Here is a 26,618-nt window from a genome sequence, read left to right on the forward strand (position 1 = left end):
AGAGTCTGTCGTAGTCGCCGACGCGAAAGAGTTTTTGGTTTGTAGGCTGCGTCCCGCACATTATTTTTCACCGTTTCTCGACTCGCCTTTTCCTTGCTCATCTCGTCTCTGCCTCTCCACCTTCACCACCCCACCCTCTTCAACTCCATCTCTCTTCCTCCTCCTCCTCTTCTTCTCCTCCTCTTCTTCTTTTCCTCTTCTTCCTCTCTCCTCCCTCTCCTCTCTCCATCCTCCTCACCCAGTGTTCCGTCGAAAAAACACCCCCCGCCCCGATCCACTCATCCAACCCAATCCACTCATCCAACCCATTCCACATCAGACTATTGCCTTCATCTCCCATCAAGATCATGTCCGAAATTGAGCAGCAGGTCTACGACCAGCCCACGAATGGCCACTCCGATGCAGCCGACGGCTCCGACGAGCAGCAAGTGTTCACCGAGGAAACCTACGCAGTTGCACCACTTACTCTGCGCGCGCTCGTCTCGTCAAAGGAAGCCGGAGTCATCATTGGCAAGCAGGGAAAGAACGTGGCTGATATGCGTGAGGCTACTGGTGTCAAGGCTGGTGTTAGCAAGCCTGTCCCTGGTGTGCATGATCGTGTGCTGACCGTCACGGGCACGCTCGAGGGCGTCGCAAAAGTATGTTCTGCTGTCCTTGCCGTTTTATTCTGTTGAAGAAGAGCAAGCTTTTATCAAGATGGAATCGTGATCCGATCTGATAAAGGACAACTGGATTAGATTCAACTGTGCTAACTTTTATCTAACCCTCTAGGCCTATGCAATGGCAGCGCAGACCCTTATTGATTCGCCTCCTCCCACAGCCGTTCCTATTGCCAATAACTCTACAAGTATGTCCTATCTTGTTTTGGATATAATGCAAAAAATTTTTTAACGCAATCGCAGCCATCCGTCTTCTCGTCGCACACAGCCAGATGGGCACGATCATCGGTCGCCAAGGCTCAAAAATTAAACAGATTCAAGACGACTGCAGCGTGCGCATGGTAGCATCCAAAGATATCCTTCCTGGCTCCACCGAACGTATTGTAGAAGTCCACGGTGTCGCCGATGCGATCCGACTTGCCGTCTGGGAAATTGGCAAATGCCTCGTTGAGGATTGGCAGCGCGGTACGACCACGATCTTGTACAACCCCCAAGCTAAAGAATTCGGTACTTCGTCGTCAGCAAACTCGAGCACGCGTGCACGCACAGGAAATCCGGCTGATTTCGACGGCGTGAACGATTCGTCGTCAGGCGGCAACGGACCCGAACAGACGCAGAATATTGCGATCCCGGCTGATATGGTCGGTTGTATCATTGGCCGCGGCGGCACCAAGATTCAGGATATACGGCGTGTATCTGGTGCGCGTATTTCGATTGCCAAGCAGCCTCATGACGAGAGCGGTGAGCGGATGTTTACTATCCGCGGCACTGCGGATGAGAATGAGCGTGCCTTGTTTCTGCTGTATGAGCAACTTGAGAACGAGAAAGTAAGACGGCAGATGGAGCAAGAGAATGTCGATCAGGAACTAGAGCAAGAGTAGTCTTTTCTTCTCTGCTCATTTTCTTTTACTTCTTCTTTTCTTGTCATTAATCATTCCAATTCATTCTATTTTCGCTTGCAAAGTCATGTATTCCACAGCTTTCTCTATCTCACCGCTCCGTCTTTGTATCTCATTTGACTCTTATTCTCCGTCCAATCTTCCTTAACCTTCTCTCTTTTCCGCTTTCCCTCGTCACATTTTGTTGGTTTCCAATGTAACAGTACTTTTTCTAGTGTGTCTCTGAGTGAGCGTGAGCCTTCGTTGCCCATCGTTCCCATTTTATATCTTGTTAATTTACGTGATTTACTGTCGTTCTCAGCTTTTTATTTTTTTATTTTTATTATTTTTGGATTTTATTGACGTTTGGAAGAGAAAAAACTATACCAATTGGGTAATATTATGTATCAAAAGTATTTTCTTTTTCTTCTTCTTTTCATTTACGTTGTTTATGCGCTCCTTTCTTTCTTTCTTTCTCTGGATATGACGCTTACATTTTCTTAAAACATTTTTTTTTCTTTTTTTTTGGGTCCATTTTCTATTTGTGTGCGTGGCTTATAATTTGTATTAAATGTACTTTAAAACAATGTGAATCAGTTCTTATATTCTCTATAACGTAGTATGGGTTTCTAATGTGAACTTCTCTATGGCTAGAGTCACAATCAAAGAGAATGGACTACACACAAGACCTATGGATTGGAAAAGTATAATTTGCAGATATATTTTATGCATTTATATCCGAGTAGAAATTACAGGTAACGAAAAATAAGACAAAAGACCAAACGCAAAAGGAAACACAACGGAAGGCACACAACCATATATTAACATAAAACAATACAAAAAGAAAAAAAAAACCGATATTACTTTTTTTTCCCTCTTTTTTATGCAGCAATAGGCTCCGCAACGGCCTCTGCTGGTACAGCTTCGTCGACGGGGTCTGCGGCCTTGGCGATGTAATTGATGCTTCGGGGCTCGAGAACCGACGGGCTGTCGTCCTTGGGCTCGATGATTGTGACGGCGTCGGGAAGAGTCTTGCTGGGGCCGAGCTTGCCCTCGGGGTCAGAGCCAAGCATGATCTTGACCTTGACACCAAGAACACCCTGGCGGAGGAGAACGTGACGAGTGGCAGAGTCGATGAAGTCGCGAGCAGGCTGGCCAGAGTGAATCATGAAACCATCGGTGAACTTCATGCTCTTTGCACGAGCGGCGCGCAGCTTGCCCGAGACAACGACCTCGCAACCCTTGGCACCAGACTCCATGATGTACCGGAGAACACCATAGCACGCCCGACGGACGGTGAGACCATTGAGGAGTTTGTACTTGACGGACTCGGCCTGGGCGATGGCAGACAGACCACGCTGCTGCACCTTCTCGGCGTAGATGACGACACCACCTTCACGGATCTTGAAGCGCTTCTGGATGAGCGAGGTAAGCTCACGCACACGACGGCCCTGGGGTCCAAGAACCTCCTGGGTGTGAGTAGCGCGGATGACTATAATGCGCCAATTAGCAATTCGTTCTTCTTCATACACTGAGGGCGTTGTAATCCAATAAACAGCTCCAACTCAGCACTCTAATTCTTTCTCTTTTCGAGTAAACAACGGAAACATACCAATCTCAGTCTTGGTAGGAGCAGAACGGACCTCAACGCCAGAGTATCCCTCCTCAGAAAGCTCGCGGGTGAAGAACTCGTTGAGCTCGGCGTAGAAAACACCGTCAGCGACTTGCTTTCTCTTGCTGGAAATTTCGGTGGCCATGGTTATGAACTGTGATGTATGTGCTTGCTTTTGATGATCGACCTTTGAAAAATGATAGAGTTAGTATCAGTTATATTCTTTATGTTTCTTATGAGCAAAATGTCATCTCCGATCTATCTAATTCATTTTCCACTCGCACATTCATCCACGCCGCAATGCGACTTGCGCGACCAAATATACCAAGAAAAGAAAACAAACAGAGGCAAACTCACAATAGAAGGTCGAACAGGACAAACAAGAAAAAAGTCGGAAGGAGACGAGGTAGGTACTGCTGAAAGGCTGGTGGATTGGGGACGGAAAAGATTCGCTGCGATACGGGTGAGGTGGAGTAGGGTTTAGCTCCTATGGTGAAGAGCCAAAACTGGTGCGAGAGCCTCGTGCCTACAATTGTGTGGGAGTGCGGGACAGTCGCGGCAAAAAGCAGTCACTTAGGGTTATGCCCTATACTCAGCACTAGAGTCACGTGAAACTATTTAAGTTATGTCACGTGAGTGACGATTATGGAAACTATATTGAGGGGAAACTATATTGAGGGTACGGCAGACGCGTGTTTGGAGTAGCAGCCTGGGCATGCTTTGGTGTCTGCCTGCCGTTGCTAAGTTGTAAATTATTTTTGTTTTGCTGGTTTATATTTTTATCTAAATAATACAGACTGGAAGTACAAAGACGTTTGATTTTCCAGCAGACCAAAAAATGAGTAGAGGTAGGTGCATACGCGTCCAAAATAAGCCGAGCATTCCTCGGCGCATACACTCACCCCTCGCGTCCTCGCATGGACATAGCGGAAGACGATCAACAGTAGGAGCAACGTGAGTCAATGCAAATACTGCATTGGGAATTTAGCAGCGATCGCCTTGCAATATTCGTGTAATAGACGAGATAGATCTCAAGCAAGTACATGATAGCGACGAACGCTATCTCTGATGCTAGCGTTGCTAGCATTACTAACATTTCTAGAGTTTCTAGCATTGTTATAGGCTCTTTCTTGTGTGTGAGCTGCTCAAGTTTCGAGAACCAAAACGCCATCTGCCGAGCCGTTGCTGTGGGCCGAGAGCAATAGTGATATCGCACCATACTGACAACGCTAGCAGCAACAGCAACAGCAGCAGCAGTAAGAATATAAGCAAAACCAGGAGATTATAGACAGCAGATAGATTAATAATACAGCAACAATTCAGATACATAAAAGTTGCAACTTGTAGCAAGAAACAATAGAGCCCACGGATGAAAAGGGCAACATCAAAACACAAAGACCCAAACAAAAACACGTCAAAATCAAAGCTTATCTGACTCGCCTAATCTTTTCGGTTTCCATATTTTCATTCTCGCTGCTTTTTCTGCCCGTGCGTGCCAACGTTGGCTGCCGCATTCCGACAGCACGAGAGCTATGCCAAAAATATGCGCAAGGGCGTCAGCTAACAGCGGATATCTAATAACGAATAATGAATAATGAATGCCGAATAACGTATATGTCGATATTCGAGCAAAGCCAGCAAAAGTATTAAGTATTGCAAATACGACTACTACTATTGATTATCGAATAGCTACAGCAATATTTCCGCCCCAGAAACAGTAACCTTATCATCGAATATCTCAGCTTCTAAATCCGCTCATAATTTCACTCAATCTCACATTCGCAGGAGATTTGCATTCCGACGCCCACGCTTTAAGGGTCTCTTTCCAAATAAATACTAGCGCTAAACCCTAATAGAAACCCTCTTTGCGTGCTTTAGTCCAAATGAGGCAATCACCCGTGCGGCTCACATGTTTGCCGAAAACAGACGCGCTCTGCGCTCTGCTCTGTACCAGCCAAAAAAAACACATATAAAGAAGCCTCCCGCCGTCGACTGGTCTTTCTTCTCTATCCACACACCAGTCTCTCTCACCCAAGTCATTCGTTCAGACTTCCTCGACTACTCTCACATATATTCACAATGAAGTACGCTGCTGCCCTTTTCACCATTGTCGTTGTTGCCTTCGCGGCCCTCGTCTCGGCTGCTCTTGATGAGCGCGCCTATGTTACTGTTACCACCCTCGAGACTATCACCTCGTGCGGTCCTTCGGTGACTAACTGCCCGGCTAAGTCGACCTCGTATGTTATTCTTTTGAATTGTTTTTTTCTCTTTACGAACGCTGTGCTAATAGAATCTGAAGGGTCCCTTACTCTAACAACACCATCCCCACTGTCAACACCTCGACTCCCGCTGTCTCTACCTTCACCGGTGGTGCCAACCAGCAGACTGGTGTTGCCGCTGCCGCCATGGCTGGTGTTCTCGGTCTCGTTGCCTACCTTATCTAAACGTCTCGTTGTCGTTGTATGAATGATACTTTATGTTTTTGGATAAATGATGTTCAGGCGCTATGATTGGCTGTAGGATTGGGTAATAGAAGTTTTTGATTAATATTATCGACTTTGATGTACTATTATCGACTTTAATATACCATTTATTTGTTTTTTATCATTATGTGTTTATAGATTGTAGTGTAGGAAGTGGCGCAGGAGGAAATAAGACTGAGGCAAGGTATCTGTTTTGTTTTGGTGAGAGTCAAAGTTTCATATAAAAAGTTTGCTATGGAAAGTTTAAAATTGCACATTCTCGACGCGTGCTCTGATCATCTAGCTTTCCTGCTCAATTTCCCATATTTTCACTTTGGATTGAACTATGCGAACCGGCCCACATCGACTATGATGATTTCAGGTTTGTTTGCAATCGACGGGTATTTAAACTTCTGCCAAGTTTTTTATAGTAAGAGCTCGAAAGTCGGATGCGCATCTATCATCTTGGCGTTGCCGACGCGTAAATACTCTATACCTGCAAGTCACTATCTGTCCATGCTCTTTATGAGAGAAAAGATCATTGCCTCGTGGTTAGTATTTTATCTGTTTTCTGATTTGATAATTGTTTGCCGCAGATCCAATTGCGTCCAAAGACTATACAAAGCTTTGCGCCTACTTTTATATGATCGACAACTCGCGTGGGAGATTATTTATACCACTGTCGACGATCTCGCGATAGATGAATGCGATTTCAGCTATAGCTGTTTGTATTACAGCACGTGTGATTGTCATGGATGATGATGATGATGACGGTGGTGATGATGATAGTAGTGATGATGGTGATCACTGATGATGATGATGATCTGATGATGATGATGATCACCATCATCAGTATATGCATATTTGCCCCAAGTGAGATATACTCCTGTAGGCTCCTAGAGTGCATAAATGCAAGTCTTTCCAAAAGCAGTAGTGTGTCATCTTATTCCTTTAGTCTATCTGCAAATAAAGCTCATTAGTAATGACCGTGGCCTTTCTTACCCAACTCTTATATAACTTGACAGCCAAAGCAAGGTTCGGCTGAGAATTGGCTGCACCAGCTCCAGTGCGGCGGTGCTGCGTCTTGCGCCCTTCATCTTGAGTTTTTATTGTCGACTCTTCTGTTGATTACCAGCAGTCTTATTTCATTGAATGAGCAGCTTGCATATTTGCTGGTGATTGCATTGATTTTTTTTTTGTATCTTTGTGGAGAGAGATAGTAAAAAGAGCCATGATATTCCGATCGCCACTGTTATATGTCGGGGTGGCCATCAATATCATGGTGTTGGTATTGATTGCCTACGCGCTCATTGGCACTGACGAAAACAATGGTCAGACTTTCAGATCGTGAGTAAAATATCTTTTTGCGGTTTTCAATTGTGGTTGTGAGGGTATTCCACTGGGTCTTTACAAAGACCTGTAGTCCTCATTGCATGGATTTGAGTTTATCACTGGCACAGCATCAGTTCTTTACGGGCACAGTCAAGTAAATGCTTGTTAGCCAAAATTGAAAACTCATTACCGACTCGCGCTACAATTGTCGTCGAGCTCTACAAGAATTTACTAACCGTCGCAATGACTTAGCGCCCGTGAAATGATTGGCATTTCATCAAAGCCTGCCACTGAACTCAAAGAACCGCAATTCTCTCTCCGCGCAGAGACGGTAACGATAACCTTCACTCCACCCGCCGAGACCGAGACCGCGACGGTGACGACTACGATCGTGTCGACCGAGGCCGTGACCGAGTTTGCGATAGCTACGGAAACCACGACAAAGACCAAGACTGCGACAGAGACTGTCGCTGCCCTAGGTACTGATGACGATATCGATCCGCGAGTCGCGGCGGCTGCCGTCCGCACACTAAAACCGCCGCAGTGTGAAGACCCCTACAAGATGCCTGGATACCTGCAAATTCCAAAGGGCGGCAAGCGTAAACACCATGAAGCGCGGTACGTGCCCTACTACGACGATTTGCTCGAATTGCCGCAGACAAAGGACGCGGTGGATTTGGAGCATGCAACAATGCTCTTTGATGATGAGCCGGTTGAGGATGACGTCCTAAAGCTTGCGCCAATTAACTGGCTCGCTCTGCTCAAGGAGCACGTATTCTACGAAAAAAAGAAATCCGACAAGCAGAGCGCTCGTCAAACCGAAGTAAGAGAGCAACTAGAATGGTTGCGAAATCGGCGCATTTTGATGGCCGCAGACTCGATCGATCGCTTCATGGCGCAACATTTCTGCACTACGGTTGACGAGAAGTTTGAGATTGGACCGGAAGGTAAGCACACTACCGCGTGGTGTCATATCAGCAGTCTCAACTTTACGATTTATCACTGGCATATTGCTTCAATGTTCTCGATTCGACCGACGTGGTGGGCGATGCCGCAGATGACGCGGGTTTCCTTTGAGGACCGCATCGTGAATATGTATCTGAAGACGCTACCGGACGTGAACGGTCCGAATGGACAAGCGCCGGACTTGATTCTTTACCAAAGTAATCTGTGGGATGTGCGCGGGTACGCAAAGGCAGACGAGTTCAAACAGAATATCTCAACGCCAAACACGTACCTGCGCCGCCAGATGACGTGGAACGAGCTCAAGTTTTATATGAATCGAAACCAGCAGTTTATTGAGTATCTACGCAACATATTTACGCGAACGGTGCCGATGATGATGCGCACAGTTATTCCGCATCGTGACCAAGGCAAGACCGATATCTCGCTGTATGAGATTGACCGTATGGCGCGATTCGTGGCTTATCATGCCGGCAACGAGGTGTTTGAGTGGGGATTGTCTGTGCCGGGATTCCCAGAAATATACAGGGATGACATGCATGTGGATATTGGCGCCCACAGCACGATGTATGGAAACATGATGTTGTACTATTTGTTCCGCTCGCTGGGCGGAGCACAGGTGAAGGGTCAGGTGACGCGGTGGCCGCAGGATAGCAATTTCACTGTGGAGGAGGCGTGGGCGGAGTGCCACCATTACGATTTCTTGCAGACGCGGTGATCTGCTGATAGAACCCGGTTCGAAAGAGATGCATTTCGGTCAATATAGAGTAAAATGTAGTATCTTTTTTTTTTAAAACGGAGGCGCATTTGTGTAATATTGTCCTATTATAAAGTTTTGATGAGCTATGGGCCGACGAGCTCAGCAGGAGATATTAGAGTTTGTAAGCGAGGGGTGAGCGAGATTCCGTACTTTTTTTTTTTTTTGGCAAACAACGCGCAGCTGTAGGCTTGGATGCATCTATAGGATAAAAATCCAGGTACAACTAAAAGTTTCTCCTTTTTCCTCTATTATGATTTAGCAGCTCCTTCTTTAGCTAATCTGGTTGTCATAAAAACGCTGCTTGATTTACGGAATTTACCTTTATCGCTAATATGCGGCGCCGGATCAGCCGTACCGTACCGTACCACCATCCAACAACCATATCCCCGGGTGCGATGCTTCGGAAGCGCGATGCTCAGGACCGGTATCGCTGCGGATATTTTACTGATGCTTCTGTACTGCTATGATCTACTTTGAAATCCGTCAATATGCGCTCTTTCCATAATATGCTAGACAGGCGAGTGGCTCGGAGTCGTTTGACAAGTGTCCCGAGATCACGTATAGGCCAGTCTCCTTCTGGATAAATTTTGACGTGGACCTAACCAGGTGCAGCAAGTTCCTCTCACCCTCATTCTCCACTTCTCTCTATATTTTTTCTCTTTTCTTCTCTCCTGTCTGCTCGCTTCCATCTCTCTCTGCGACGTGATCCTTCGCGATCTTTCGCAATGATCAAACTCAGACGCTCGACTTGCTGCGTTGCAGCTCTATCAATTTTCATTAACGCTGCCCTCGTCTTCCTCTTTTTCCGCTTACATTACCCCTCCGTCGCAGGGTTATCTGAGTATGTCCTCTTCCACATTTCTCTACTTTTCCCCATTATTGACCCCAGCTTTTATACGCAGCTTTCGTATCGCCCACAATAGCGTGGCTGATGCGGCCTCCAACGAGCTCACTCCCCCGGTACCAATAACCGTCACCGTGCTACAAACCGTAGTCTCGACTATCACCCTGCCTCCACTGTTGGTATTGTCGACCGCGACCGCGACCGCGACCGCAACCGCAACCGCGACCGCAACCAAAACTACTATTATTGAAGCCGCCGCAGATGTACCACCCCTGCACTGCGAAGACCCTTATTTGCACCCTGGCTACCTCTACATGACCTCGGACTCCAGCGGGATTGAAAATACTATTTACGTGCCCTACTACGACACTCTTATCAAACGCCCTCCCGTGCCGATGGCCGTATATCCGCAATCAAAGCCGCAAGATATCACGTTTTTGCCTTCCGAGCCCGACATTGAGCTCATGCATGAATCGCCCGTAAACTGGATGAAGTATGTCAAGAATCACGTCAAGTTTTCCCAGGCTGGCGATAATTCGTCGCCTGAATTTGTCCGTGTCGATCGCGCACTCTCGTGGTTGCGAAATAAACGCGTGCTCATGCTCGCTGATTCGGTAGATCGGTACATGGCCATGTTTTTGTGCGCAGCTGTGGGTTTGCGAAGTCGCGAGGGGGGTCTTGGGCGGCATACTACTGCCATCTGCAATATTCCTTCGTTAAATTTTACCGTCGAGCATTGGCATATTCCTGGCTCTCTTTCCGGAAAACCCAGCTGGTGGTGGGCTACTCTAATCGATGAAGTGCCGTTCGAAGAGCGCACGCCTCATATGTTTTTGCTCTATCTCAACGAGACTGTAGGTATGGACGGTAAAGGTCCGGATTTGATCATCTACCAGACCATGCTTTGGGATTATCTCGGCTTCATGAAAGGTTACAGCGCCATCGGCGGTTCTTCAACCGGACTCAAAGGTGCTGAGAACGGCCGCCGGCTCTTTTGGAGTGAGCTTGAATTTTACAAATCTCGTCAACAACTTCTCATAGATTACTTTCGCAAGCTCTTTGGAAATGGTGTGCCGATGATGTTTCGCGCTGGAATCCCCCATCGCGACGAAGGCGAACGAGACATTTCTATCTTTCAGATGGATCGAATCGCCAGAGCTGTGGCCTACGCTAACGGCAACGAAGTTTTTGAATGGGGCCATAACGTTGTCGGATATACGAGTAGCTACAAAGACGATATGCACGTCACATATAGTCCGCATGCCTGGCTTTATTTAAATATGATGCTTTATTACCTTTTCCGCGCCGATGGTGGTGAAGAAGTGAGAGGCACAATCGCAAAGTGGCCTCCTACACAGGCGGAGAAAGATATGACAGGGTGGACAAAAGAGAGCGCATGGGGCGTTTGTCATAAATATAACCTCAAACTCTCTAGTCATTAGAGGAATGGAGTCGTGGCCTTTTTTGTTGTTGTCTTATATGCTCAAGTTCATTATGGCAAGTAATATGGATGTTTGTTTTTATAGTGCTTTCAGGCGTTGTAAGTTGTTTGTTGAATATTGTATAATTTAGACAAGAAATATAATCACTTTCATTTACTCCTCTGTGATTCTTCTAGCAATTTACACTAATTCAAAGCCAGTAGCCGCTGTCTTCACTCCGTCATGTCTCTCATATGTCTATATACTATACGACACCTACTCGTGCTAAAGTCCAAAACGCCATCTCCTCTTTCCCTTCTGGCTCATCAGCCACGTCATACCCGACACTAACAAATATCGGAATCTCAATCTCACCTCCTTCATCTGACGGAACAATCTCTATTAATACACAAGTCCAGTTCGCACCGATGGCAAATACTCCGGCTGCCTGAGCTCCGTCGCCGTCTTTGAACTTTGTAAATCTTTCTTTTAAATCGGATAATGCACGCAGATCCCAGTCGTTTTTATCGTCAAGATTGCCGTTGATCTCAAATGTTGGAGTTAGAAGTGTAATGCTATGGTTTCTGGTCGGTGTGCGAGGAGGCGACGCTAAAGTAATTTTGATTGGCTGTAGCCGCGGATTAAACAGCGTCAATGCGAACGTATACGTGATATGCGTGACGAATTTCTTGGGATACGTAGCCGACGAGAGATGTGTCATGCGGATAGTGGGGATATAATCTTTGCACAGCTGCTTGATTCTAAATGCGGTCGATAGTGTCGCTGCTGAATTTTTGGATATCTCAGGCCGTACGAGAAGGTGTCTGCAGGCGCGACATCGCTTGGCTCTCCGCGTGCAAAGCCTTGTCGGAACAGGCTTCAGCAGAGATAACTCTGGACTTACACTGCCGAAAAACGACGCTTGTCTTCGCTGCTGAGATAATGTCATGCTCTCGTTCAATGATTTCATTGATTCCATCCCCGCAATCAAGTCTTCTTCTGCTGCTTCGTCAAGCCGAATTATATGCTTCTCGGACTCACGCTTTTCTGCGGCAGCAACCTTGTCGCGCGACACTCCGCCCACGCGACCGATCACGTTAAGCACAGACTCGGGAGTTACAGGTGATGAACTGGCAGAATGTGTTTTGTAGTATGACTTCAGGAAGCGAGTAGTTTCAAGGCTTCGCGTGATGGAGCGGCTTGGTAAGAGCGGTGAGGATGGTGGGGTGGGCTCGCGGTAGAGATCCTTGTATTGAGAAGCTAGTGCGTCGAATTGTGATGCAAGTGAAAAGCTGGGTTCATGTTGCTTGCTTTCAAAGACTGATTCGTCGTCATTTCCTGCTGATTGTGATGCACGAGAGAGTGTGCGCAGTTGTGTAAATAATGAAGATGTCTTTGTAAATGTGACTTCACCCGATGCTCGCGAATCCCATGCACAATATGGACATTGCAAGTAAATGTCGGTTTCAGCTTGGGAAAACATCACTAATGCCGTGAAGCATAGCGGACATTGTAGACAGTTTCTAGTACAGCTATGTCTTCAGATCAGCATAAGACTCTCCACAAACATAAAGAATTTCAAGATCAGAATGGCGTACAATACCGACTCACTTTTGCGCGAGTCAGAGTATATATGTAAACATGAAGGACAGTATGTCTGCACGACTTCGTCCACGACACATCGCTCACATCTAAGAGCCTTACACACGTCGCAAAAATATAACGCGTTGAGCGCGTGCAGTGCAAAGTCGTTGGTTAACGTAGGCGGCAGCGTTAGTTGTCTGCTACCACTATGCTGTTCATCCGGTACCTCGTCCTCAATATCGCCCTCGTCATCTGATACTGGCTCAGCGCAGGGACAGTGTATTCGCAGGGAAGGGTAGTGCATAGCAATTGTATATCCAAGCACATCATAATTAGAGAAAGTGCATGGTCTTGTTGATGTCGAGCCGCACCGACTTCGAAAGCTTTTACTTTTGATCTCCTCTAAGCCTAAAAACAACTTTATCTGCCTTTTTGTATACTATCATCAATCACAGGTCCAAGCTGAAACAGCGGCAGGTATTAGGCAAAAATCAAGCGAATGCGTCATCCAGATCGCTTGCTGAAAGAGGCTCCGCTTCGAGTGGATTCCTCATCGCTTCGACTCCCGACAACAGACCTCGTCGCGCCTCCTTCATCTTTGCACAGTCCTCCTTCTCACCCAAAACGGCGCCAGCAAAATATTCTTGACGCCGCAGACGCCGAAGAGGCCTACTCTTCGAAGTATGTGGCGTCTAATTCGGGGGTGTTCTCGTCGTCTTTTGCTCCGCATTCACTACTCTGGCGCGTGCTGGAGCATCAGACTGTGCTCGATCTTGTCCCTGTCGACCTCGTCTTGTCGACTGATTCTGCGTCAGAACCACATCGTATACGAATACATTTTTCAGAAGCAATTAAAGCGTCATGTGTAGTCATCACCGAGGTTGCCGAAGAAGACGCACTCGTCGTTGACGTGCTCACGGAATCGTTTGTGCTCTACACATTCAGTCTTCCGCAACGGGCGTTCTTGCAACCATGGCAGCGCAGACCACTTAATGAGTGGTGTCATATTCTAGAATCTGCGCATTTCAGTTTACGGCCGCCTTTGTATATGGACCGTGGGCAGGCTGGAAGTTCTTCTCTACTTTTTTCGTTAATGGATGGTGGATTGATGAGATTGGATCGGTCTCATGCCTTGGCTGATGGTGCGTCCCTTGTACCGCATTGTGTCACAGATATTGTTACTGACGAGATTTTACATAGATTATACGGAAAGAGTCTTTAGCGATGGTAGTTACCTCGCCTCTCTCAAAGGAATGTTTTTGTGGGGCTCCAACGACCGTGTTCGAGGTCATCCAAATATCTCCACAAACATGGTTGTCTCAATGGTCTGCAGCTCGTCAATTCTCATCACAGCTTCAATAAATGGGACTTTAAAACTATGGTCACTTGACACCTTAACCTCAATCGCCGCGTATGACATCGTCAATGCACCGGTGCCGGCAAATAATAGCAGCAACGCTCCGAAGCCTCTATTTTCCACCGAGCCCGCTTGCTTGATATCAGCCACGACCTCAAAAGACGGAGTCACCTATGTTGCCACGTACTCTCCTCTTGGAGAAGGCCAGTTTCGCATTTGGCGTCTAATTGTATCGCCTGCGACCGACGCTCGCGTGGCCCCGCAGGCCTCACTTACTGATGTACTCGAATCGCCAATCATTCCAACGGCACCTGACGACAACGCAATCTGGATGATACCGTCGTTTGTTCTTGAGCCTAGTCGAATCAAGCAGCAGAAATCGTCATCTGGTGATTTGTTTTATAGCCTCGACCTCTGGCTTTTGTGGAAGAGTAATAAGTCATCGCGCGTACATGTGCTCTTTAATATTCCCACTGTTAGGAATCCGCCAAAGTCTACTCTGATCTGGCGTGCCGTGGCGCCTGATATTAGCAGTGAAGAAGATTTCATACTGCCGAACGATGACTGCTCAGAGATGTATTTACGCCGTATCTTCCAGCCGGGGATGTACTCACCGGCAATCATAGAGACCGTGTTACCAGTTTATGAAAAACATTACTCTATACTTAATCCGCATGACGACACAGCGTCATTGACTTTGAAAGAGCGTGTTGCCAGAGCTGTTTCAGCGTCTGTTAGTATGCAATTGACGACTACAGTCGCGTCGCAAAATAGCGCTGAAGAATCATATACTCGCGACATACAGCAGCAATGGGCCCGATTCGATAGACTCTGTCTCGAACTTTCGCGACAAGGAAATGAAGCCTTCTCTCTTGCTCGTGTAGCATCAACTAATGCTATCGTCGTCGTCAAAGCAACAGCAATCTCGCATATCCGTTTCTGCGTCGGTCTCGAGCACGTTCAACTCGCTGGCACACGCAGTACAATATTATTAAGCGGCGATGCAACCCGCAACCGAGTGTCGCTTGTTGAGCACGAAGATGTAGATCTTCTGACCTCGTTCGCCTCTTTCTCAAAATTACTTCCCAAGCCTGTTCTTGGCCGATTTACTTCCGCGCTCATCGAGCATACGCTTGAGCCACCACGATATTCGCCTGGGGATGCGGCATTTGCAATTTATGAGTCGTGTCTTTTAGATCAAATTTCTGATTCTGCGTTGGATTTATTGCAAAAACGCTTATCTGATATAGATGGTATGCAGGCGGCGTTTGAGGCTTGCTATGAAGACCTTGAATTCCTGCATAGCTCGCAAGCCAGTCTATTTGGTCGACCGGCTTTGAATACTAGATATAGCCTCTCACAAGCAGGTCTGCTGGTAGTGGTTGGGTCGACGGCGCAAGCTATCAATCGTACATACCGAGCTGTCGTAGACACATTGCTGTTTCTAGCTGTATATTCATCGGGTGAGATCCCTGACTGTGGAATTGAATATGAGGATCTATTTGAAAAATTCACAAGTTTGCTTCGGAGCTTAAGTTATTTGAAGACTATTTGTGAGTGTTTGCTTGATGGTGGCGATAATTTGTCTATAGAAGACGAAGATGAGGAACTCTCGCGGGGTGTCAATAAACTCGCGCTTGACAAGTCTAAGGCAACTGCTAAGAATACTACTCTACTTGAACTTCTCTTTTCCCGCTTTTCTTTTACATTGGGAAGCACCGCGGCAGCCACTCTGGCTTCTCCGCCATCGGCTGCAGTTGGCGCGGGTCTCGCGCATGCAGTCTCATATACGACAACTTTCTTCTCCTTGGCACGTTCTCTTTCTAGTACAGCTGCCGCAGCGGGCGCAGTTGTACACACGCGCCATTTTCAGGCTGCTAAATCTGTGCTTATTTACCTGCGTTCTGATGATGGTGTTGCCTGTTTTGCAAAAGGACTAGTGTATTTACGTGTGGGGGAGTTCGACGAGGCGAGAATGTGGCTCGCAAAGTGTGTTTCCGAGATGGCTACTTTGACGGTCACCGATGAAATTATACTCGCCTTTCGCGATTTCTATGCCAACCGTTCAGGTGCTGTCGACGGTGTTGATAATGTCTTGTCTGAAGTTGCTGGCCATGGAATCAGTGTCTTTGCTGCGCATGTCTCGGAGTTGTTGGATATGGCTGGTGCGTATGCTGCTGCGTGCGAGTTTGGCAGACTTGCCATTGACATGTGGTCACGACCTCACGGTCAGCTGGAAGTGAAGGAAAAGGAGCACGATGGGCTTTATCGTGCTGTCTTTGAGAGTGCGATCAAGGGAGAGCTATATGATGATGCGTATGCCTGCATTTCTAAGATTCTAAACAAACGACTGTGAGTTCCATTATTTTTTTCTAGCTTTGCTTGTGTTGTTGCCTTTTTTTTTGCTAACAGAATATAGACAACATGAGTTGCTTGGTAAATTTATAACTTCGCTTTGCGAGTCCGGGAACATGAGCCGACTATGTACTTTCCCCTTCCTTGAGCTTCAAGCTCAGGTAAAATCGATTCTCGAATCGAAAGCGCGTGCGACTATTGACCTGCCTACGCCCAGCAATGGCAACAATGCAGTCAACAGTCCAAATTACTACAAAGTGCTTTACTCTTGGTGTGTCGATCACGGAGAGCTACAGGATGCTGCTTCGGCAATGTATGAATATATCCAGCGACTTAGAAGCGGGTTCACTGCTGGGAAAGGCGAACCGTTTAGTACTTCTGATTTGGAGATTAACTCTTGCTATCTTGTACTGATGAATACTCTCTCGTGTATGCCGCTTTCTAAACGGTTCCCAGAAGCCTGGTTTCTCACCCATGTATCATCAACATCTGATGCTAAATTTGGCCCCGACTCGCCTGCGAAACGAGTAAAGAGTGCTACTAGAAACGCTGGTATGACAAGGATACTTGTGAAAGCGTCTGATGTGACAAAAGAGTACGATGAGGAGGTGTTGCGGATGGAAGCGATATTGGCAAGACAGGTCGTCGAAGGGATTCATGTGTGATAATGTATGCTATGAGATATGAGATTTTCGAAAAAGGAGATATGTAGTACTATTACTGTATTTTAAAGGAATTAGTGATTTGGTATAGAAAATGTATTAGAGTTAGTGCCATATAGATCTCGAGCATATCTTATCAGCTATTTAGCTGCTGCGAGCGTATCTGTCAGGCTCGAAACTGCGATTGATCGACGATCTGCGTATCAATCCAGATCAAGGCAAGATCAAGACAGTTAAACGTATCTCAAAATCACGATAATGCATAATGCCTGCATTTAGCTGCACGGAAACCCATCGAGCGAATTGAGAGAAGTTCTGTCACTGGTTGGTAGTGGTAATGACATTGTTAAGACAGAATCAGTGTCTTCATATATCATCTACTGTCTCTGTGTTTCTTAACGCTACCCTCCTCCTCCTCATCATCATCATTATCGCATTCTTCTTGTTCTTGTTCGTAATTTCCTTTCTCTTTCTTTGCAACGGCCTTTTTTTTCTCTCTCTTTGATACCGGCTTGGCAACAGGATCGATACCGCGAGAATACTTCGGTAAATCATCTCCAAAAAAAGCCATATATGAACACGCAGCAACGACAATTCCGGTAAATGATAGTATTAACGTGCCAGCATTGGCAGAAATTGCTCGATCAAGTGGTGTACTCCGCATTTTTGTTGCAAGTCAAATTGGTTTGCGCGGAGTGGTGGCGAAGAATGAGTATGATGACACGATGACGCTGTCAAAGGTCCCAACTTGGAGACACAGGAAATAACACCCGCTCAAATGTAGAAGCATTTGCAACCGGATTCTTGATTCTTAACATAGACGGTCTAATTTTCACATATAATTTATACAGCATTTTACTGCCCAATTTTGTCATTCTGTTATACAACTTAATTTAGAATAAGAAATTTCTTAGTCGCGAACACAGAAACAGGTCGGTCAAAAAATAGTTACATGATATGCAATTTCGTAATAAATTCAGTAAACATACTAAACAACACTGAAATTAACATTAAGATTCCATAAGAGCCTTTTCATGTGCCCACCATCTAATGCAAGTAGAATGTCCTCCATTTTCAAAATCCCACACAACTTCTTTCGTGCACCCTCTAACTTTCTCATGCCTGGCAACTCCACACACAATACAAAGCTCCCGAGGATCGCCAGCATACGACCGCAAGGTAAATGACGCGTCAAGGTTCGGCAAATCTCGTAGACCTACACCCGCGATGCGCTCGCGCAGTGATCGCCAAAGACGGGCTGTTTCGCGCGCCTCTTTGTCGGCCTCAAATCTAGCACCTCGACGTTTTCTCCCTGCGCTGATACGAATTGCGACTTCGATTGCAAGTATGAATGCTTCAAAAAAGTCTTTGACTCGCGGCGCGGAAATCACTCTTCGCTTAAGAGGAAATGAGAGAGGAACTAAAGATTGGAATAGCGGCATTGGAAGAGGAAACAGATTTGATTGAAACAGCGAGAGAAGAAACTCGGGTGCGGGAAGCGTAGCGACGAGCGGAGTGCGAGGTTGCTGGGCTGTGCTCAGTGCTGGCTCTGGTGTAGAAGAAGATGAGGCAGATTCGGACCACGGTTCAAAGTCGTCAGAAGCATCCACGAACTTTGGAGGCTTTGGAGGAGGAGCCTTCAAGATAGGAGATCGCGCTTGAGACTTCTGGACAGGCGACAACTGAGTAAGCGCCGGCACAGAGGCGCTAACTACGTGTCCATCAGGACCAGAAAGATGCTGACCGAATCTCAGTGGCTGAATCGGCACAGCTGTCGAGCGGGCGCTAGAGCCAGAACCATTCGGCGGTCTGGCTCTGGGACTAGCCGGTATCGAGTGGGCACTAATTGCACCATTCTGACTCAACGGGGTTACATGTCGCTGCTGCTTCTGACCATAAGTTGACGTACGCGATTCTAGTGACTTGTACTCTGGAGGTGGACGCGGTACAGTAGGATGCGGAGCACGTCGATTGGGCGATGAAGAAAAATTGCTTGCATTTGATGATGTGCGCGCATGCGAAGAAACTGGACTTGAAGTCGGCAATGGGATCTGGAGCTTCAGCGGCGATGTTCTTGATAAAGGGAGAGCTGGAGACTGTGGTGGGATTGCAGTCGACGTCAGAGAAGACTTAGATATCGGACTTGCTGATGCTTGTGAAATCGGGAGAGGTTCGCTAATAAAGTCGCCAAAGTCGTCGTCGGTCGTAGAACGTGGAAGTGGAGGTTTAGGCGGTTTCTGAGCTACCGCATGAGCTGCTGTAGACAACGGAATGGGAAGAAGAGCAGGAGATGAAGTGGAGACGAGAGAAGGCGAAGGTGAAGTGACTGGGCTCGGCGACGAAGCCAAGGATGTTTGAAACAAATTTCGGGCCAGGTTGTAATTTGGAGCCGGAGCTGAATGCGGCACAGGCTGAAGTACATGCGTAGCAGCATTAGAATGTGAACTTGAGCTTTTCGACTGTTGTGAACTAGTCGCCAGCAATGAGAACCAATCTGTGCCTGCCGAAGCTGCCGTGGACGACGGCAGGGATGCTGCCAACTTGGCGGTACTCGCAACATTGCTCGTGGCAGGTGCAAGCAGCCCATCAAACATTAGCAGATCTGCCTGAGACAGCGACTTGTTCGGCGGGTCGCTCATCTTTTCTTCTGATCTAAGACGACTAACTCACCCGACTCAATACCTGTATGCCCGTATATTAGTGCCGCGTCGACGTAATCAGGGCAGCCAGAGTTTGAGCCCTAACCCGCATCAAATAGCTATGTAAACTACTCCCAAAATATTCTCGAATACCCCTGGCGACATGCGGCTCCGACGAAGACACTTCAGCGTAGAACTATTACTCTAAAATTTTCCAATCGCGAGAGAATTTCAGCAACTAACTCCGGTTTGGTCTCTGAAAAACAGCAAGTAATGTCCTTGGCAGCTGGACACTCTTCCGTCGCGTCTACAGCGACGCGTACGCATACTAGGGCGAGATCGTCTGTGTCCTCGCGCGCAGGACGCGCGGCGAAGCTCGACACCGAGCAAGTGATCAACTCTCTCGTTTTTCCGTCGTCACCAGTGGGTGTCACTTCAAATGCATCTTTCATTTCCTCTGGACCAGGGATTGCACAGATGCTAATTGCGGTCGGTGGAATTTACATCTCGTTTCTCACGTGGGCTATTCTTCAAGAGCGCATCTCCACGACGCCTTACGGTCCCGATCGCAGATACTTTCGCTACTCTTTAGTTATCAACACCGTGCAGTCCTTTTGTGCAGCAATTGTGGGATTCTTGTACACTTTGTACACGTCTGAACGATCACGACAAAGCTCAAATGTGTTTCCTAATCGCAAAGTTATTTTTCAATACGCCCTAGTCGCCACAACATCCTCGCTCGCTAGTCCATTTGGCTATGCCAGTCTGAACCATATCGACTATCTTACTCTCTTGCTTGGCAAGAGCTGCAAGCTGTTACCGGTCATGGCGTTGCATGTCTTGTTATTTCGACGAAAATACTCGTGGAGTAAATACATGGTTGTCTTAGCCGTCACCTGCGGCGTTTCTCTATTTACACTCTATCATCCAAGCTCGAGCAAGAAGGCTGCTCAGGGTCCTCAGTCGTCATCCATGTACGGCCTTTTCCTTCTCACCATTAATCTTCTTTTTGATGGTCTCACGAATTCTACACAGGATCATATCTTCCACACGCAACCAACAATAACTGGTCCAAAGATGATGTGCGGCATCAACGTAATGTCGACTATCTTCACATCGGCATTTCTACTCTCTCCTTTCTCTTCTGAATTTTCCAATGCTCTTCAATTTTTTTCAGAGTATCCAGCAGTACTCCGCGACATCCTCCTTTTCTCCGTTTGTGGCGCTATCGGTCAAGTCTTTATCTTTTACACTCTTAGTAAATTCGGTTCTTTGACCCTCGTTACCGTCACCGTTACGCGTAAAATGATGTCAATGCTACTTTCAGTGATCTGGTTTAATCATGCGTTATCAGCTGGTCAGTGGTTTGGTGTGTTGATGGTCTTTGGGGGTGTAGGCGGTGAAGCGCTTACCAAGTTCTATGAAAACAAAGCAAAGGTCGCGGAAAGTGCCGAATCATTAATCGAAAAGAAGGAGGATGATGCAAAACTGAGATGATGATCCAGCGTATGCTTTTTTTAATTTTTGAATTTGAATTCAAATTTGCTAGAGCTAGATCGTCGTCGTTGGAGAATCATTTGTACATAGATTGTTAATAGAGGTAGATTTCACCATAAAGTTTTTACCAGCATGCTTATCAAACTGATAATTGTCAGCTTAATTCGTTCACTGTGATGCTGCTCCTTGCTCGAACCAAATACTGATCGTTTACTGATCAACTTTTTAGATGCAATAAGAGCAAGTAAATGCATACTTGAGGTTTTGCATCCAATAAAATTGCAGGTCTATATGGAAGACACAGATCGACCTGTCTCTCCCCATTACAAGCCATTACAAAGCCTATTAAAGTGCGTCTGTGAACAACACGGTCATAACGCGCAAGCTCTGTCGCTCCTTGCTATACGAAACGCCCATGTATAGGACGAAATTACTGGCAAGCATCATAAAACCTGCAAACTGTTCAGCGACTTGAGGAATGCTATCAACTGGTCGGATTAAGATCACAATACAGGCATCTACCCGCCTGGATGCAGTGGCGCCGGTTGCCAGATCGATGGGGATCAGGCAGTTTTTTGACATTCTATAACTTACATAGACTTCTCGCTTATATTTGCAGGCGTGACTGAGTTAACAAAAACCGGACGGTTCTATACTTCCAGAAGCTCGCTGCTCTGCTGCATCAGCCAAAACCTGCCGCCGATACTCAGTAGCAACTGATTCCATGTCTTCCCTCCCATTGCTTTGATCCGAGTGTAAACCAATATCCATCAACTCCATCTTCTGATGCGATTCGTGCACAGAGGATTCACCAAAGAACAAAGCCCAAATCTCATCTTGCGGCACGATCTCGCCTTCCCCTTTCTTATCCACCATCCGTCCTGCACTTTGAGACAACTGAATTGAATTTGAAGCGTCTAACTTCGCTTCGGTCAGTTGGTCATTGTCTTTTGTCTCGAGTAATGCCAGTCGTCGTTTTGTAGTCAATGCCAGCACAGATTCTTCAACTGTGCCAGAAATCGCATACATCCATACTGTGGTCGGCCTCGTCTGACCGATCCGATGCACTCGCGAAATAGCTTGTAGCTCAAGCGCAGTATTGAAAAGGGGCTCGCAAAGAATGACATGTGTCGCATTAATAAGAGTCAATCCTGACCTAGGTTTTGAAAATGTTAATGAATTACAAGAGACTTCAGATAAAATTATATAATACATACGATTGAGATTTTGCATGCAGCAAAAAGCACATGACCTCGGGATTAGATTTGAACTGCTCCATATTTTTCTCCACAGTAGCATACTTTATGCCGTGACGCAACAGCGCCATCGAGACCAGATTCAAAAAGTCAGTAAATTGCGAGAATAGTACGACTTGCACGTTTGGATTATTTTCGCGAAGCCAAATCATGTGTCGAAGAATCATGTCAGTCTTAGATCCATATGAGCCCAGGAGATCGACTGATTTGATCTTATCAAGAGAATCCTCGCTCATATCTGAATAAATTGCCCTTGTGGCTTTGGGAGAAAGGGGGGGACTAGAGTGATTTGTCTTCTCTTCTTGAACTTGAATATCAATCGCCTTGTAGCTGATATTATAAATATCTCGAGTTTTCAAGCCTCTCTTGCAGATAGGACACGTGTGGTGTGCTTTCCACCATCTGAAAATAGAAATTAGTCATACAGGTCAAATTTCTCGGCAACAAGTAACCTACTCTAACATGCACTCTCGGCAGTACTGGTGTCCACACACAGTCAGAGAGCCTACTTCAAACGGGGACTGACAGATCACACATATTCGTTCGCTCTCCGGTACTGTTCCCGTATTTCCAACTACTGAATTTCGAAGGTGCTCCAAATATCGAAGTCGCGCATAGCCTGTCTCTACTTTATCCAAGAGCTTGGATTCTTGGGCCAGCGCGCTTTTCTTGAACTTCTCTTGCTCTTTTGGATCAAACACTGCAACTCCATCTGATATTTGTTGTAGCTGCTTGTAGTATTCAATTCGAGCATTGTATATTGATCTAAAAAACAGTAATTCCTTATCTAACTTGTCTAATGCCTTTTTCTGACTTGTCAGAACATTTCGTAGTGAGGTCAGTTCATTATCAGCTAATGTATACTCAATTTCCAGTCGATGACGTCTTTCTCCAGCTGAGCCCTCGACCTCATACGCAAGTTGTGAAACATGGCGTCTCAGGTCTTCGACTAGATGCTTTAGTGACCGTAAATGAGTTTGCGGTTTTACGGCTTTGCGCTCGTCAAGTAGTCTCTTGGCTAACTCAGTGCGTTTATCCATCGCGTCTTCTCGCGTGATATCGTACTCCACCAAATTATTGCGAACACCGTTAACAGCTTCATTTCTATCAGCTAAAACTTGTCGAATCGCTTCTTGATATGAAAAGCCTTCTTCCTGAGCGTCTAAGGACTCGCCATACTCTTCACCATCAGGCTCTGAATCCTTGTCAACTAAATTCTGGCTAAGAAGAGAAGCGACCTTTTCACGCCACCCGTCCAACAGATTTGCTTGCTCGTTGAGAGTAGCGCACATTTCGTGGGCAGCACTTCCCAGGGAGCGGATTTCAATTCCATAGTTGACATCATCAACCTCCTGAATCTCTGGGATCTCGACAAATTTCTGTCTCTTAGCCTTTCTAGTCAAAGAGTCCATTAATCGTTGTGCTTTCTGCTGAGATTCTTGAAGAAGCTATCGCATAAAATTAGTAACGAATTTTAAAAGATAGTCGTTGTTCGTACCTCTTGCCGCGCAGTCTGAGCCAAGGCATAATACTCATCTTCTAAAGCTTTGCTTTCCTGAAATTTGTTAGTAATATTGCTGCGACTCAACCGCTTAAGAAATAGTAAGGCACCTTCTGAAAGTATATACTGCCTATGAAAAATAGGCATCGATGCTCGAGCTCCAAAAATGTACGCACGCGCAGTCGTGCAGATAGCACACGACTCTTGAGCTTTTCCTCTTCTTCCTTTTCCAGTTGGTCCATCATTAACCGTTCGTCGCGCTTCTGCTCGTCTTCTTCTTCTCCTTCTTCTTCTGACTCAGAATCATCATTCTTGCTTTTCGAAACCAGCTTCTCAGATCCCTTGTCGTGGTCTTCAACCTTTTTTCGAAATTCTTTTTGTTTATCAGTCTCTTCAGCTAGCTGCTTTCGACACTGTGCAAGAATTTCTCTGATGCCTTTACAAGCCTCAGTCAGAAGTATTAGCGCCTCATCACGCTTCTCAGCTTGCTCAAGTAACTGGCTTCTCTGGATTTTCAGAGTCCAGAGCAGACGCTGATCAGTCAATACCGACGCGTGGGCATTCTCATACATAGCTTCCAAGACATCTTTCACTGTTCGCAGTGGTCCTCCTCCTAAAGCACGTCGATTACCAGTTCCAATCTGAGCATGACAACATGTCTGTCTCAATCGACCGAGCCACCGGCTCATTTTCGGCAATTCAACTGCAGGGTCCCAATCATCACGTGCAGGATCTCCTTCAGGCGTGAAGCCACAGTCATCCAGAAACTGCTGGAATAAATGCCGATAATTATTTTCCTCAATTGTGGTAAATGGAATTGTTAGCACAATTCTTCTCTGAGGCGGCAGTGCAATGCTGTCTTTCACCATGTCCTTTGTGTGCCGGACACTACATCTGTTAAACAAATCGCAGAATCCAGCAGGATTGTGACATAATCTTTGCCAGACTTTTGAGCTGTGACCCTGAGTAAACGGGATAAAGCGAAGAAAAAGTAATAATCCAGCTAAATCAGACAGCTCGTTCCGGACCGGAGTGCCAGAAACTCCCCAGGCGTGAAATCTTGGAATAATTCTGGCAACTTGAGCCGCATTTCCGACTCCTGTTTCCACCAATTGAACTTCGTCCAAAAGAACTCTCCAAAATTGAAGTTTAACCAAAGGACTTATAACTCGCTCGTATTTTCGCTCTTGGCGCATACTGCGATTTGGAATTTTGAGAGCGTAATGGAGCTCACGCGCAATAACATTATATGTAGTCAAAACAACGTCGTACTCGGCCATCGCCTCGGCTGATATAAGGTCAACACCATTTGTAGCTCCTCGGTAGACGTAAACAGACAATGACGGCGAGTGTTTGTGAAATTCTTCGACCCACTGCTTGTGAATACTTGCAGGAGTAATAATCAGTGTCGTCTTCGCTTTGGTCACCACATCTCCAGAATATAAATCTATGACTGGTAGTCTGAGTTCGTTTAATGGTCGCTTATTGAGCAGAATCAGTGCAATAGTCTCTAAAGACTTTCCCAATCCCATCTCCTCGGCAATCAATCCTTTAGCGCCACCAGCCTTAAATTGCTCAAATGTATTACGTCTCAGTTCGGCCTCAGATTTACACATCAGACCTAGTTCTGGAGCAACCCAGACATCAGATCCATGCTCAAATAATCGTGACCATCCCCAAGGTGGAAAAGTAAGATCTGATTCAGTCGCACCAAGCAGTGTCTTCTTGTCACCAGATACAATTTTTCCTTCCTGCGCCAGACACCACTGAACCGTCTGTCGCTGGTAGTCCAGCAAGTCGGTGTTGAGCTCAGGATGCTGGATTAAAGTTCCGGCGTCAGGTAATTTGTGACTGCAAATAGCTTGATAAAACTGAATTGGTTTTACGCGCGGACGTATCATCGTCATTGTCTCACCCTTGTCGTAAGCTTTTTGCAACTCGTGCTCCGGAAGAAGAAGGTCGATTCTGTCTTGAGGTACGGAAGGGAACGCGCGGTGGAGGATTCGTCCGTATATAGGAAAAACTGTCAGATCAGCTGCTGCCACTGTCGAGTAGCACGAGTTCGGCAGTGCAATCCCGAAATCAATATAGTATTCAAAATCTGTGTTTCCCTTTTTCTTTAGGCAGAAGGTAGCAGCCGGCACACTGAGCGGACTACCATCGTAGCAGACCTTGCGCGAAGAAATGGCTGAGGTAAATAGTTCAACATCGTTGATTAACTGACTATCAAATAAAACCCAAAATGCACATAAAAGAGGAAATTTTGATATTTGGGCAAAGACTTCGATCTTTTTGTTAGACTCTGTCAATTTCAGCTTGCAGGGCACGCGATAGACGGCGTCTTGATCTGGCGTAGTCTTTAAGTGATTCAGAATATCTTCCACAGAATTTTCAAATCTCTTTTTGTCTGTCTTCTGAATTTCGTCCGAGAAGAAGTTCAGGAATACGGCATTTCGAAATAGTACGCACTGGTCTTCATACGCCTCGATTCCTGTGCTCTGCACCGTAAGCGACGATGACAGAGGCTCACCACTAGGCGCAAGATCGATTCCTCCGCTGCTTAATCGGCGTCGCTTTGTTGAGTTAGAAACAGATTTATATTCGTAAGGAAAGGCATGTTGGCGAATGATGCTCGATGCCACGTCGCTATTAAAGAAAGATATATGTTCGGAATTAATGTTGATAGAATTTGTGATGTTCATCGCGATCCGGATCCTCTAAATTTTGTCCAACGCTCTTGCAAAACTGCTATCAAAAAAATCTTCAAAATTCATTTGTCAAAATTATTCAGATAGTAGTATAATGGCAAATGGTATTTATTGCCCGTACGCGTAAT

General features: G+C 46.2%; 11 protein-coding genes across 11 annotated transcripts; 6 read left to right on the forward strand and 5 right to left on the reverse strand.

The window, feature by feature from the left end:
• Positions 1–224: 224 nt before the first annotated feature.
• V2V93DRAFT_64631 (uncharacterized protein) lies at positions 225–1,979 on the forward strand. The gene is made up of 3 exons (XM_066912750.1): positions 225–638; positions 772–847; positions 903–1,979. Exons 1-3 carry the CDS (start codon positions 348–350, stop codon positions 1,538–1,540), a joined length of 1,005 nt encoding a protein of 334 aa, XP_066764288.1. The 5' UTR covers positions 225–347; the 3' UTR covers positions 1,541–1,979.
• A 110-nt stretch (positions 1,980–2,089) lies between these two features.
• On the reverse strand, positions 2,090–3,672 carry V2V93DRAFT_373815 (40S ribosomal protein uS3). The gene is made up of 3 exons (XM_066911086.1): positions 3,507–3,672; positions 3,150–3,336; positions 2,090–3,029 (listed from the first exon to the last, which is right to left on the reverse strand). The coding sequence occupies exons 2-3, from the start codon at positions 3,292–3,294 to the stop codon at positions 2,419–2,421; spliced, it is 756 nt and encodes a 251-aa protein (XP_066764289.1). The 5' UTR covers positions 3,295–3,336; positions 3,507–3,672; the 3' UTR covers positions 2,090–2,418.
• A 1,556-nt stretch (positions 3,673–5,228) lies between these two features.
• V2V93DRAFT_381924 (uncharacterized protein) lies at positions 5,229–5,593 on the forward strand (the record flags this gene model as incomplete). The annotated part of the gene is made up of 2 exons (XM_066912126.1): positions 5,229–5,386; positions 5,449–5,593. The coding sequence occupies 2 exons, from the start codon at positions 5,229–5,231 to the stop codon at positions 5,591–5,593; spliced, it is 303 nt and encodes a 100-aa protein (XP_066764290.1).
• Positions 5,594–6,566: 973 nt separating this feature from the next.
• Positions 6,567–8,817, forward strand: V2V93DRAFT_373825 (uncharacterized protein). Its single transcript, XM_066911087.1, has 2 exons — positions 6,567–6,958; positions 7,196–8,817. Exons 1-2 carry the CDS (start codon positions 6,843–6,845, stop codon positions 8,622–8,624), a joined length of 1,545 nt encoding a protein of 514 aa, XP_066764291.1. The 5' UTR covers positions 6,567–6,842; the 3' UTR covers positions 8,625–8,817.
• Positions 8,818–9,391: 574 nt separating this feature from the next.
• On the forward strand, positions 9,392–10,952 carry V2V93DRAFT_381926 (uncharacterized protein; the record flags this gene model as incomplete). The annotated part of the gene is made up of 2 exons (XM_066912127.1): positions 9,392–9,507; positions 9,569–10,952. 2 exons carry the CDS (start codon positions 9,392–9,394, stop codon positions 10,950–10,952), a joined length of 1,500 nt encoding a protein of 499 aa, XP_066764292.1.
• A 934-nt stretch (positions 10,953–11,886) lies between these two features.
• V2V93DRAFT_318347 (dynactin p62 family-domain-containing protein) lies at positions 11,887–12,822 on the reverse strand (the record flags this gene model as incomplete). The annotated part of the gene is made up of 2 exons (XM_066907252.1): positions 11,887–12,463; positions 12,530–12,822. Coding segments are annotated over 2 exons (870 nt in total), but the record flags the coding sequence as incomplete, so codon positions are not given.
• A 4-nt stretch (positions 12,823–12,826) lies between these two features.
• On the forward strand, positions 12,827–16,994 carry V2V93DRAFT_349354 (nucleoporin Nup120/160-domain-containing protein). The gene is made up of 3 exons (XM_066907950.1): positions 12,827–13,657; positions 13,716–16,224; positions 16,292–16,994. Exons 1-3 carry the CDS (start codon positions 13,015–13,017, stop codon positions 16,890–16,892), a joined length of 3,753 nt encoding a protein of 1,250 aa, XP_066764294.1. The 5' UTR covers positions 12,827–13,014; the 3' UTR covers positions 16,893–16,994.
• A 268-nt stretch (positions 16,995–17,262) lies between these two features.
• On the reverse strand, positions 17,263–17,553 carry V2V93DRAFT_381929 (uncharacterized protein; the record flags this gene model as incomplete). Its single annotated transcript, XM_066912128.1, has 1 exon — positions 17,263–17,553. One exon carries the CDS (start codon positions 17,551–17,553, stop codon positions 17,263–17,265), a length of 291 nt encoding a protein of 96 aa, XP_066764295.1.
• A 173-nt stretch (positions 17,554–17,726) lies between these two features.
• On the reverse strand, positions 17,727–19,665 carry V2V93DRAFT_64642 (uncharacterized protein). The gene has a single exon (XM_066912751.1). The coding sequence runs from the start codon at positions 19,526–19,528 to the stop codon at positions 17,900–17,902; it is 1,629 nt and encodes a 542-aa protein (XP_066764296.1). The 5' UTR covers positions 19,529–19,665; the 3' UTR covers positions 17,727–17,899.
• Positions 19,666–19,690: 25 nt separating this feature from the next.
• Positions 19,691–21,145, forward strand: V2V93DRAFT_373831 (UAA transporter family-domain-containing protein). The gene has a single exon (XM_066911088.1). The coding sequence runs from the start codon at positions 19,802–19,804 to the stop codon at positions 21,023–21,025; it is 1,224 nt and encodes a 407-aa protein (XP_066764297.1). The 5' UTR covers positions 19,691–19,801; the 3' UTR covers positions 21,026–21,145.
• Positions 21,146–21,655: 510 nt separating this feature from the next.
• V2V93DRAFT_381932 (SNF2 family N-terminal domain-containing protein) lies at positions 21,656–26,484 on the reverse strand (the record flags this gene model as incomplete). The annotated part of the gene is made up of 5 exons (XM_066912129.1): positions 21,656–22,181; positions 22,243–22,683; positions 22,738–23,729; positions 23,780–23,836; positions 23,893–26,484. The coding sequence occupies 5 exons, from the start codon at positions 26,482–26,484 to the stop codon at positions 21,656–21,658; spliced, it is 4,608 nt and encodes a 1,535-aa protein (XP_066764298.1).
• Between the last annotated feature and the right edge of the window lie 134 nt (positions 26,485–26,618).

The sequence above is a fragment of the Kockiozyma suomiensis genome (assembly GCF_038497685.1).
Source record: "Kockiozyma suomiensis strain NRRL Y-17356 unplaced genomic scaffold V2V93scaffold_12, whole genome shotgun sequence".
Lineage (NCBI taxonomy): Eukaryota > Fungi > Ascomycota > Lipomycetes > Lipomycetales > Lipomycetaceae > Kockiozyma > Kockiozyma suomiensis.